Source organism: Magnolia sinica, chromosome 7 (assembly GCF_029962835.1).
Source record: "Magnolia sinica isolate HGM2019 chromosome 7, MsV1, whole genome shotgun sequence".
NCBI classification, from domain to species: domain Eukaryota; kingdom Viridiplantae; phylum Streptophyta; class Magnoliopsida; order Magnoliales; family Magnoliaceae; genus Magnolia; species Magnolia sinica.
Genome location: NC_080579.1, coordinates 19,560,653 through 19,574,387, shown reverse-complemented (window position 1 = coordinate 19,574,387; position 13,735 = coordinate 19,560,653). Strand labels below are relative to the sequence as shown.

At 39.0% G+C, this 13,735-nt stretch overlaps 1 protein-coding gene across 2 annotated transcripts in view; it reads right to left on the bottom strand.

Annotated features, from left to right (window-relative positions):
* The window catches only part of LOC131251177 (transcription factor Pur-alpha 1-like), a 42,590-nt gene extending 32,989 nt beyond the window's left edge, over positions 1 to 9,601 (bottom strand). The window contains exons 1-2 of one of the 2 annotated variants that reach the window (XM_058251744.1): positions 9,131 to 9,601; positions 8,914 to 8,961 (exon numbers count right to left, since the gene is read on the bottom strand). In XM_058251744.1, the coding sequence (XP_058107727.1) occupies positions 8,914 to 8,961; positions 9,131 to 9,403 (321 nt within the window). In that variant the 5' untranslated portion in view covers positions 9,404 to 9,601. The remainder of the gene's footprint in view (positions 1 to 8,913; positions 8,962 to 9,130) is intronic. The other variant, XM_058251745.1, reaches the window with a different exon arrangement.
* Between the last annotated feature and the right edge of the window lie 4,134 nt (positions 9,602 to 13,735).

Below are 13,735 nucleotides of genomic sequence, written 5' to 3'. Positions count from 1 at the left end.
CTTTTATTTTTCCTCTTTTGGCCTTAGTTCCAGGGGTATTTTTATGTAATTTGGGACATCACTTATTATAAATAAATTATAAATAAGGGGGCTAGACTTTCAGCTATAGTTAGAGTTTCTTCTCTCTCTTAAAGGCTCTTCTCTCTGACAGGTTAAGCAAATTCGGGTCAGTTTAGGCCAGGTTGGGAATAATCACATGTATTAAGGTCGGGTTGGGTCAAGTATAGAGGACTTTGGGTTGGGTTCAAGTTGGGCACCTCGAGTTGGAATTTGGGTTAAATCGTGTTGTCAGTTATATCCTATTGAGATCAGGATGGACTTGGGTTATCACTCAACCCAACCCAACTTGCCCGAGTTGTAACCCTATCAAGAAGTTGGTGATGAAACTCTGCGATTTTGTCTTCTATCTCTTCTTTCCATTGTGTCCCTAATTGTTCTTTTCTTTTTCTATATGTTTGGGGACAGATCTACTGCCTTTGAAATTTGTTGGTCAATGAATCTGGGTTGCAATATCCATAGGTAGCTTGCTGACATTGCAATTAAAGGTGCATAGGTTTTACTAATATTTCCTCAGATTGAAAACTAAAAGCAGCGTGTATGTTTCCCGCTTATTTTTAGCCAGAATTAAATCTCTAATATTTTGCCAATCAATCATGAGAAAAGCCAGCCCTAAATAGCTGGCACAAGGTGACGATGATGGTGATATCATACGGCAAGTCTGGATCAAGTTCCAACTAGAAATGGACCATGAAAAAGGTCATCTCATGCTTGCTACATCTTTCTTCAGTGATGCCATTTTTATTTACAAATCAAAGGAAATGAAACCTTCACTATTTATAGTAGAGTATGCAAAATACAACGCTTCCCTGACAGCAGTTCTGTTTCTTTATGATAGTTAGGCATGAAACTAAAAAAGAAAAGCATCACAAAAGAGGGAGGCAATTCCCAATCCAAGAAATGGATCTCAATAGATCCTCTTTGGCCAACCAGCATTAGCTACAACGATGCTCTTAAATGTGATTTCAGATGGTATGAAAAGTCTTCTCTGAAATAAATCAATACTTTCTCTATTTCCAAGCAATCAAGATACTTGTTGAAAGCTGCCCTAGAAGGAGAATCTTATTTATTAAAAAAGAAGAAGAAAAAGAACAATAAATAAATAAATTTCTACATTATCAAGGCATAACCCAAGATTTTTTTTTCCTTTTTTTCCTTCATCAACAATAAAGAAATTTGTGAATTGGGTAAGAAAATAATATGCTTTGAGAAAATGCTACAAAGAAAGCCAAACAAGGCATACTCCTTTGGTAAACAACTATTGCCACCTAATTGCAGCTCAAGATCCACTTTCATATACAAATGGAGAGCTTTTAACCCAAGATTTTTTTTTTCTTTTTTTCCTTCATCCACAATAAAGAAACGTGTTTAGTGGATATCTTTTCAAAAAAAAAAAAAACTCGTCAAGTGGGTAAGAAGAGAGAGAGATTGGGGAAAATGTTGTGTGTATGGAACATGTCCACACACAATGTTTTATTAGAATAGAATATACAGTACACTGCAGGAGAAGAAGAAAGTGGGCACATGCACTTATATTAAAAGAGCCACTTAACACACACTTTACACTAACACTCTCTAGACTCCCCCTCAAGTTGGAGCATAGATGTTGATCATGCCCAACTTGTCACAAACACAATGAAGAACATCTTGACTTAAAGACTTTATAAAAACATCAGCAAGCAGATCCTCGGATCGAACAAAATGGGTGAAGATTTCCTTAGAGGAAACTTTCTCCCGAATAAAGTGACAATTAACCTCAATATGCTTGGTACGCTCATGGAAAACCGAGTTACAAGCAATATTTATGGCCGCTTGGTTTTCGCAATGACGAGAAATAGGAGCCGAAGGAGAATAGCCAAATTCTTCAAGAATGGTGCGAAGCCATATGAGCTCACACGTCACATGAGCCATAGCACGATATTCTACTTCCGCCGAGGACCGAGCAGTAACCGGTTGCTTCTAACTCTTCATTGTGACAAGATTGCCACCTAAGAAGGTACAGAAGTCGGACGTAGAGCGGCGATCATAGGTACTACTGGCAAAATCGGCATCGAAATAGCCAGAAAGATGAAGATGACTATGAGACTAAAAATGAAGGCCACGACCCGAGGCTGATTTAAGATACCGAAGTATGCGGTATACAGCCGTGAAAAATTTTGAGACTCGAAGAACATATCATGAAGTGTTGTGTATCCCAAATGCCTTTAGCTGAGGATAAAAACATAATTGGGTGGCTAACCGAAAAATCCATACTATTCAACAACCATACAATAACTTGATAGTTCTCCTTTGTCTAGGACTTGTAGGTGACATCTGCAAAAATTGGAGGAACATCCAAAATATACGACAACTTCTCACGAGCTCTCAAGAACACTTTTACATATTGCACCCATTGAAGATAGTTGTCACCATTCAATTTAATGGAGGTGATCTGTAGGGGGTTGGATTCGAAAGAGCCCATGCCAAGAGATGAGGGCCCTTTGTTGTCTATAAGAGAGGTCCAAGTTATAAAAAAAATAATAATAATAATAATATTCCAACCAACTCTCTCTCACAAAGAAATGAGAGATAAACCCCAAACAAATAGCAATCCTCCAAAACAACAACAAATACAGTTAGATCTTACTCAAAATGGCCAAAAATGGCATGGTTGCACGTCTGTTTGAGGGTAAAATCCACTCAAACATGAATCCTAACTAAAAACTCCTACATAATTAGCTTAGGAGGAAGATTTCGATCCATCTTGAGAAAAGAAACTAGAGAAAAACTTACCGATTTAAGATAAATCGAAGAAAATTTGATTGGGAGCTCGGTTTTCGAATCTCTACTTCGGCCAAAACAGCATAAAAGGTCTCAAAAATTCCAATATATATGTATATATATATATATATATATATCATGACAAATCCTCTAAAATCAAGATCTATCAAACCCCTAAACTTTCAGCTCAAATGAGATCCATGCGTCCGTACAACGCTGACGGTCGACCATACAGCTGCTGACATGTCGCCTCTCAACTGGTAGAAGATGATTTGATAACTAGGGTGTGGAGAAGAGAGGAGAAGAGTAAGAGAGAGGAAGAGAGTTTGGGGAAAATGTTGTGTGTATGTAACATGCCCACACACAATGTTTTATTAGAATGAAACATATAGTACACTACAGGAGAAGAAGAAAGTGTGCTTATATTAAAAGAGTCACTTAACACACACACTTTACACTAACACTCTCTAGACAAAGAAAGCCAAACAAGGCATACTCCATTGGTAAACAACTATTGCCACCTAATTGCAACTCAAGATTCAATTTCATATACAGATGGAGAGCTCTTACACATGTCAAACTGTAAGTTGCATTTAATGGGCCTAATTCAATTTTATGGATTCTAAATATTGCCTAAGGGCGTGTTTGATTTTCGAATTCACTAGGAAATACCCCCGTAAATGGTAATAATTATTTCCCTCCATAATTGCCGCACTCTTCCCCATGATTGATTTGACGGCCTACTTTTTTGGTGTAAAAACGGCAAATACTGTGAAATATTTGTGGGTCCCACCATGATAAATATCATATATCCACACCGTTCATCCATTATGTCAAATAAATTTACGATATAAGCCAAAAAATGAGGCATATCCAATGCTCAAGCGGACCACGCCATAGAAAAATGTGAATCAAATACTTACCGTTAAAAACTTCCTGGGGCCACTGTTTCTTTTGGTATGGGCCAGTTGAGTGTTGGATCTACCTTATTTTTTATGTCATATCTCAAAATGTTGTGATAAAATGGATGAACGGAACAGATATATCATATACATCAAGAAGGGGTCCAAAAATTAAAAGTACTTCTTTTAAACCGGTTTCCAAGACCGAAATTCCCACGGAATTCCCCCTAATATTAAATAGGTGAAACGGTAATAATCATCCATTTCCAGGGTATTTACCGTTTCCCGGTGAAATGGTAAAAATCAAACAGGCCCTAAATTACTTCCATATGTGGTCTAAAGGACAAACCCATAAAAGTTCCATTATAATTTAAGCATTAAGCTCCGATCATGGGTTCATGGTCTATCATGGAAGGAGGGAAACAATTTATCATTTTGCAACAAATCAAAGTCGTAAGATAGTTTCCTTTAGAAAAGCAAGGAGTAGTCAGTTTGGGAAAAGGACTATTCTTTTTTTTTTTTCCGAGTTTTCATCGTTCAAAGGAAGGATTGTTGCAAGTAGGCCCAGGATTTGCATTTCAGGTCATTTCTCATCATCTTTTCCTGTAGATTTGGTCCTTTTTTTTCAGGTCATTTCATCTTTTCCTGATGAAATCTTAACACTGAACATAACAAGCCTAAAGGGCCCATTGAAAGCCCATCCTTCAAGCTTTCTGGTCCTAGGTTATAAAAGAAGCAATTTCAATTGAGCATCGAATACATAGAGAATAGAGCTTTTTTGTTCTCTTCTTTTCTTTTTCTTTTTTTAGTTACATAGAGAATGGATCTTTGACAGAAAAATATACATAAAGCCCATTAGTCATACACCGTGGTGATGAAATGGAAATCGGGCTAAATCTTGAACCTTTCCATGGTAGACATGAAGCTAAGAGTTCTTCACGAATGCACACATAGATACAGGAAAATTAAAAATAATGGATAAGTACAATCACTAAACCAATCCAATGGCATCTCACAAACGGTTCTAATGGAATCTTACCAACAGTTCTAATGGCATCTCAACAAAAGATTAACAATTCCCATCATAAGAGAAAATAAAAATTTCCATTCAGTTTCCAAAATTCATCAACTCCCTCCCTACATATGCCTTAGAGGTCTTTAGATAGTGAAATACCAAAGATAGCGATACAAGAGACATTGCTAATCTAGAATTTACTATTTTTAGACTACTTATGCTATGATAAGAACATAAACAGATTGATACAATTTCTACTAAAATAGGAAACTAACCGAACAACCAATTAATAGATTCTAAATCTAAAATGGAAATAAAAAATAACAAAAATGAAGACTCAAATCAGGAAATTCTGAAATCTATAACACAGGCTGTTTACACAGTCAAGCCATGGGTAGATGTATTTTTTGTAATTTTCTGACAACTCTGGAATTTTCTCAATATGAACAGAAATCATCAAGTACAAGCCAAATGTGTGTTCCATCAAGGCCACCTGGTTTGATCAGTAGATCATGCAAGACTCAATCTATTGAATCGTGTCGATATAAATTATCGGACCGTTGATCTGGTCCAGTCCTCAATCTGGCCAATCAGGACACTTGAAATGATCCAGATCAGCAATCCCAATGGTTGAATGATCCAAATATTTAATATGGACAGATGGATCCATCTAATGTGTGATCAGGACTGATGAATGGGTCTGGTATGTGTTTTAACTTCTGCAGGCATGATCTTTAATCAACCAGCTCGTGTGGCCTGGATGCATCCTCTGATTACTCAGATAAGGTCATGGATGCATCAAAAGGCTAGTGGCTCTAAATCTCAGGGTCATTAAATGCAAATCCTAGTGATTAACAAGCTCCTATTAACAATGGATATCATAGTAATTAGCAAGAGCATAAGCAAAAGAGACGACTAAAAACTAAGGCTACTTTAGGTCTGGAAATGCCAGGAATCCTGTGATTCCAAGGTGATAAAGATACCCTCAACACAAGATTCCTGTGATCATTATTTCTCTCTCTTTCTTTCTTTCTTTCTTTCTTTTTTATTTTTTATTTTTTTGATAAGTAAGCTGGGTTGGAACCCAAGACCTCAATGTTTAAACATTAAAATTGGTCATTCTTCTTATCGTAATTATGTAAAATGTGGAGTCAAATATTCATTTGTGTCTAATTACTCTACTTCGCAAATGGAAGAACAATCTCATACCACTCAAATAGGATTCATTGCAAGGATTATATCAGTGTTTCAAATAGCGTCTGTAGCGTAGCAGTAGCGTACGCTATGTAGCGTAGCGTGGCCGTAGCGCTACGTAGCGTCCCTAATAGCGTAAATCCCTTGTAGCGTACGCTACGGGGGTCATAACGTAAGCTACATCTACGTAGTGCGTAGCGCAAGGTGTCCCGTATCGGTATCGGTTGGCGTAATGGTGCCCTCCGAAACCAATACGGATACAGGGGCGTAACGGTGCATAACGGCGCAATTTTTTTTTGCCAAAAAAATATGAAAAAATATGGATTAAATCCGAAATATTTTAAGCATTCCAAATATGCATTCATTTATAAATTGGAACATGTTTATGGTGGTGTAACGGTCCACTCTTTGGTGAGAAGTTGTATCGGACTGTCTGATTAATTTTTTAACCAGGTAACTTGAATTTAACTACAAAATTCATATATTTAATTTTTTAAATATATAATTTATATGCTTAACAACTTGATATCATTTCTCCCAATAGTTCTTTAAAAAAATGAAATTAAATTCAGGTAGATGGCGTTGCCAATTTGGGGCTGACTTGGAGGACCAATCTATTCTCCAAATCAGCCTCAAATTCATGCCATTTATTGTCATTATCCCACTTATAAATTGGTGGACATTTATTGGATAGTGAATCATAAAAAAAAAAAAAAAAAAAAAAAATCAAAAGGCCCTATTTTAAAAAATAAAAGTTCACAAATTAACAATTAAAACTATTCAAATAATTTGATTTTGGCATTGTGAGTTAGCAATTGTAGTCCATAATTTAATTGTCAAATTTTAAGTTAATATATGTCTCGTGTACAATTTTTTAAGGCTTGAATTAGTAGGGACTTGGATGTAAAGTGCAGCACACGTGTCAAAGTTTTTTGGGCCCCATCCGTGATGAATGTGTTATATCCACACCGTCCATCCATTTTGCCAAATAATTTTAGGGCATGAGCCCAAAAATGAGGCACATCCAAAGCTCAGATGGATTGCACCATAAAAAACAACAATAATTAAACGTTCACCGTTAAAAATTTATTGGGGGCTAGAAAAGTTTTAGATCAAGCTGACATGTGTGTTTTCCCTTCATCCACGTCAATGTGACCCAGTTAACAGGTTAGATTGAAAATAAACATTACAGTGGACTTTAAGAAATTTTTAATGGTGAGCATTCTATAACCACTATTTCCTATGGTGTGGTCCACCTGAGATTTGGATATTACTAATTTTCTGAATCCTGACCTAAAATGACGTGGCAAAATGGATGGACGATATGGATAAAATATATACATCATAGTGGGGCCCACTCGGGTCTGATCAGATTGGATGGAAAATAAACGTTACCGTGTGCCCTACGAATTATTTAACAGTGAAAATCATTATCTCTGTTGCTATTTTTGGTGTGGTCCAGATGATCTCTGGATATAATTCATTTTTTGGGTGGTCCTCTAAAATGATCTTTGAAAATAGATGAACGGTGTAGATGTAATAAATACATCACTGTGGAGCCCATATAACTTTGATCTCCTTTGAACCGTTCGTACAACTCGGAGCTCAAGGAGTGTCAGCGCTCGTCTTTGCGTGACACGTACCTACAGCAGTCAGCAGCTAGCTGCTGCAAATTTTTAAAAAAAATGGAGAGAGAGGGAAACGAAAAGAAATAAAGAGGGAAAGAAGAGAGAAAAGAAAAAAAGAGGGAAAGGGGGAAAGAAGAGATTGAGAGAGAGAGAGAGAGAGAGAGAGAGAGGAAGAAGAAGAAGAACAGGAAGAAGCGGCAGCAGGGCGCAGCCGCAGCTGCTCGAGAAGAAGAAGAAGAAGAAGAAAAGAAAGGAAAAAAAGGTAAGTTTTTTTTTTTTTTTTTTTTCAGGGCTCGTAACGGCCGTTACAGTCACAGAATTCCATACCGGCCGTTTCGACCCCGTATCGCGTAACGGGTCCCACCGTTACCGTTACGTATCGGCCGTTACGTAAATGATTTGGAATACCATGGCATAGCGTCCATAACGTAAGCTATAATGTAATTTTTTACTATTTTATTTTTTATTATTTTTTTCACGTTTTCTTTGTTTCTAATGTTGAGGAATGTGACACTTATATTATACTTGATACTTTTAACCTATGGCATTTTTATTTCTTTTCATAATTGTGACTTGTGGTTTCAATTAGACATTATTAATTAAAGTGGTTTGCTTAGAAAGTTGTTGATGTGATAATTATTTGATTTGGCTTATATATGTAGATTGGCTTTTGATAAATGATAACTAATAACTTTTTTGTACATGCTTATAATTGATCAAATGAATCATCTTTTAGCCATTTTTATATATTTTTTCTTTCTTTTTTCACTATTTATTATATGTGTCCTATTTTTAAATTAAAAAAAATATTAGTATTGTGTAGCTTACGCTACATGCTACGTATTTACGCTACACGCTATAGAGGGCTGAGCGCTACGCATCACGCTACCGCTATTTAAAACACTAGATTATATATAAAGGTTCCAATCAATCTACAATATGAAAACTCAGGAAGGTAAACGAAAATTTGGTCATTTCCAACTTCACGTAAGTAATAATCGCGATTCAGTTCAATAGCACATCCGAACATAACCTTAGGTTTCATTCACAATATTTGCGCCAACAAAACCGTGCCTCTACAAGGATAGAAATCATTTGAGTCTGACTTCAGTGGACTACTATTATAAGAAAATGAAGGAAATACACCACCCCACCCACAAATGACAGTACAGCCAAACACAGCCCAAGAACCTAAAACAAAATAAGGAAGAGCCACATTCACGTATTTAACTCAATTATGCATATATGTATATGTACATGTACATGTACATATACACACACGTGTGTATGTGCATATGTACATATGCATGTACGTACGTATGTATGTATGTTAATAGAATGCAATTGAACCAATTACCTTTAAAAACCGCCCCCTCTTATTCTCCCCGATGTCAAAGTAAAATACCTGTAAATTAAAATCACATAAGCAATAATTCCCATCAAATTCTCAGATCGAATTCAGTAAAAAGATAGAATCTTTCATCTTGAAACAAACCCAGATGCGAAAATTTGAAAAGATGGAGAAAGATTGAATCTTGGGGAGCAGCAATCGCAACGGCATTGCGACGAATTACCTTAGTGTCGAGCTGCAGCTCCTTGCTGAAGAGATCGTGATCGTCAGTGTTGACGTAGTAATTGAAGAGGTCGAGGAACCAAACGATGCCACTGACAGGGACGATGATGGTGGACCGCGTCGCCGACGTCTTCTCCGAGATCTTCAGATACCGTCCACGTGGATTCTCCTTCAGATCAAAGTAGAAGAGCTTGTGTTCCACCTGCAGCGTCTTGCAAACCAGTTCCACGTCAGTCCCACCCCCACCACCACCACCACCACCGCCACCTTCCATCCCCAAACCCTGGAAACCCTAATTCTAGGGTTTTGAAATCCCGATTTCAACGTTTGCTTTGTCTCCTTTCCTCTTCTTCGTGCTGGCGTGGGATTTGGGAATTAGGGTTAGGGTTTGACTCGGTGGGCCCGGCATGGGGGTCGTTTTTAAGTCTTTCGGTTTGTTTCCTAACAAATCGCGTTTTTACGAACATGCGCGCCCCGTCGATGGACTTAAAAGTAAAAGCATTCTATATAGAAAGATTTCAAACTTGTGATCTCTGGCCCACAGATATACGGTTAAGATGAAATAGTCCATATTTAACTGAAATTTGTTCTGATATTAGTCGCTTGCATGCTCCAATCTACAGTCATTTAGTACATTGACGTTGTGAAAGAACATTCCAATGGTTTGGATTATCGAAAAGTGGGCCACACTTCCAGAATTGAGGACACGTGCGTTCTGTGCGAAGGTGCTGGCGACATATAATTCCTCTGGTAAATTTGGGGAGGGTAGTCTATATAACGTGCGCCGTGGGGAGGTCGAGTGCGCGCATGAGGTGGGAGTGGATTAGGTGGGACCCCGGACCCACCGAAGACAGTGCGGTCCTTAACGTGGGGCCCACCTTGATGTATAATTTATGTATCCACACCGTCCATATGTTTTTTAAGATCATTTTAGGGCATTATGCTAAAAATGAAGCAGATTCAATTATTATGGAAATCATAACATGGGAAACATCGTCCTACCATTAAAAACTTCTCAGGCCGCACATTAATGTTTCCGTAGTTTTTATTTTCAATCCAATCCGTTGATAAGGTCACATAAGCCCGGATGAAGGTAAAAAAACAAATATAATCTTGATCCAAAACTTTAGTGGCCCATTAATGGTCAATCATCACTGTTTGGAATGGTATGGTCTACTCGATAATCGGATCCAATTCAGTTTTAGAATGATGCCCTAAAATAATCTGGAAAAACGGATGGACAGCGTGGATATAGAATAAATGCATCAATGTGGGCCCCACGGTAAGGTCGCACCGTCTTGGGTGAGTCCGGGTTCTCACCTAACCCGTTCCATGGTTCGCCCCTAGATATTGGTCGGTTCTCTGCGGGCCCAAAACGATGCATGTGTTTTATCCACCCCGTCCATCTATCTTGGAAGCTTATTTTTTGGAACGAACCAAAATAGAAGAGGTAGATCAAAATCTCTGGTGGACCACACCACAGGAAACAGTGGTGATTGAACACATACCATTAAAATTTTCCTAAGGGTTATTGTAATTTTTATTTACCATCCAACCAGTTGATCAGGTCATACAGACGTGGATGAAAGGAAAACACAAATATCAGCTAAATTCAAAACTTTTGCAGCCCACGAAAAAGTTTTTAACGGTGGAAGCTCAATCACCATTGTTTCTTATTATATGGTCCACCGGAGATTTGGATCTACCTCAAATTTAGGCTCTGCCTTATAACGGGGGCAAAATAGATATATAATGTGGATAAAACACATACATCATGGTGCAACCCACGGAGAACCAATCTCGTGAAATCCTTGGCTTTGTTGTGGATGGATTTTAGAGTTGATCAGCGGTGGTCCCAGAAGATGAAGGGTGCAGATCTCCCTTGCCTCAATTCGCCAAACTGTGATAACCCCTGTACTGTACACGTGTAATAAATGCACAGCAGCCGTCCAAAATTTGGGTCCAGGTGGATGGTCGTGGACCATAATTAAAATTAATTGGACAATCAAAAGGGATGTTTGGTTGATGGGTTTTCCTATCTATCAGCTTAGATGCGATTGGGTAGCAGGAAAATTGTGGTTTAACCTGCACTTTTCCGAACCTATGCTTCTTCCACTTGGGTTCAAATGTCGCAATTGCAGGTGCATCTGACATGTATTTTACTAGTTTTATACCAAATCTAAAGTAGGTGGTTGTGTTCAAAACTCAACAATAGATACTTTTAGAGAAATGTAAAATTATTTATAATTATGATTTTTACAGGATCTTAATCCACCGCCGTGCACTTGATCAGAGTAATCTTTTTCCACGATCGAAATCAATGATCGAGCCTTTTCTATTTAATCAAATTTTCACCGTCCATTTCCATTGTTTACATTTATTTTTGGCACCCAGACTGGTCCAATAGAAAACTACGGCGTAGTGATAGTGTGTTTGCCACACATGGAAGTCATACTCGCACTTGAAGAGATATTCAGTTTATCTTCTTTTAGAGTTACATGATCCGTTATTAATGTGATGGCACAGACCTTTATACGTGTCATCAAGGGAATGCATTGTTGCATAATATATAGTTATGTTTATTGTGCCAATTAATGAGACAGTGTATCAAGCACGACTATAAAAGACCCACTAAAAGAACGGATCTTATCAAGTATTTAACTATGATACCCTTAGCAAAGTTGTCTCCCACGTTCCTTCCAAAATGAGAGATCCTCCTAGAGATGTTTGAAGTACCAGCAGTACTCAAGAAGGTTCTGAATATCAGAAGATCGGACCAATGTCCAAGCCAATCAAGCTTTGGTCTAGACCCAAGTCAGGAGAGATAGATACATCGTCCCAATCAGATTTCCCTCTCCAAACATTAATTAGAATGAAAGAATGAGAGAGATCGAAGATCACATTGAGAAGTCGTGATCCAATCAAGATCAAGATGTGATGAGTCATGCCCATCTCTCTTCTCCAGTACTCCAAACCATCTAGCAGTGAATGTTAAAAATGCAAAATATAATTTGATGAGATCGTCTGCGAGACCCGTATCCTAAATCGTACCGTTCCGTAGGCTTCCGCAGTCCTCTTGGTTGAATTCTAGCAACCCGCAACCTATAATCGGCATTTGCGCGCGACCCTAAGTTGCATCCTTTCGATCTGAGTTGGCTCGGCCTAAGACTTGTATCATTACGACCACGCCGTCGCTGCGGTTCTGATGTCGCGTCTCATGCGCCAAGACGATACCCGAGCCAGGAGATGTAGGCCCGGGTTCAGTTCAAAGAAAACGTCGCATGTTGCAAATCCACAGAGAATCCATCACATCAATCACTTCACTTGTCAAAGTATACCCATCAAGTCAAGTACCCTATCTCATTCCCCAAGTACACTACACCATCTCCAAAGTCAACATTTCCATCATATCTCTTACACACCCCATCACTTCCCTCCCATCATCTCTCTCTCTCTTTCATTCTCTCTCTCATTTTTCCTCCCAAGCAACCCTCGTCCAAGCTCCCCATGAGAGAGCTAGTGTGGCCCACCTTCCTACCTCCCATCTCCACCATTCAAAGTTCATCTCAACCGTCAGAATCATTTCCTTGGAGCTCTAGAGACTATAGGCGAATGAAGGAAAAGAAAATCGTAGGTGGATACTTCTCTCTCTCTCTCTCTTGTTCATTTGTTTTGCGTGTGAAGATGTGATTGTGTAGCCCACTTAATGAGTTGTGAGATGTCCAAACTGTTCATCAAATGGACCTCACTTTGATTTGTGTATTACCCACATCATCCAACCATTTGGGTGGCCCACCAGGACAGCATGTCCATAGGTGGGGCCCCCCTTAAATGTATGTTTTAGGCAACCGTCCAACATCCAGGGACGCTGGACGTTGCCACTATGAAGTGTGAGCTAACAGTGGGTGTTCTAATGTCCAAAAAAAAAAAAGGGGGTTCTGGGTGGCCCGCTCATGTAGGCCCCACCTTGATGTATGATTCTAATCCACGTCATTTATCCCATTCCCCATTTCATTTTAGGCGTTGAGCTGAAAAATGAAGCCAATCTGATTTTCTGGTGGGCCATAACGTTGAAAACAGTGGTCGTTACCGTTGAAATCCACCTTGATTTTTCTACCCACCAAAACACATCGTATATTAGACTTGTTTGGTCCGTCTTGAGTCCTGGAATCCAATGGCTGGGGTGGATTTTGCCGATGCGGGCCCCACCTAGGAAAAACCAAGAGAAAACTATTTTTTTTATAAAAAAAAACCAACAGCAGTGTCTACTGCTGCTGCTGGCAGAGGACGGCGCTGTGGACGATAGAGGCAGGGACCACGGCCCCAGCCGTGGGCCCCACTGTGATCTGTGTTGGCATCAACACCGTGCATTTGAGGGAGCCCCATTTGGGCAGTGGGCCCTCCAAAATCCAGTCGTACTAGGAGCTCAGGTGGCCCATGTCTCGAGAAACAGCAGGATTGAATGCCTGCCATTGAAACTCTTTTTGGGTCCCAGGAGTTTTGGATCCATATGAAATTTGTTTTTCCTCTTCACCCAGGTCCTTATGACCGTATGGGCAAGATGGATGGAAAACAAACGTTATGGTGGGCCTCACGTGGGACCCAC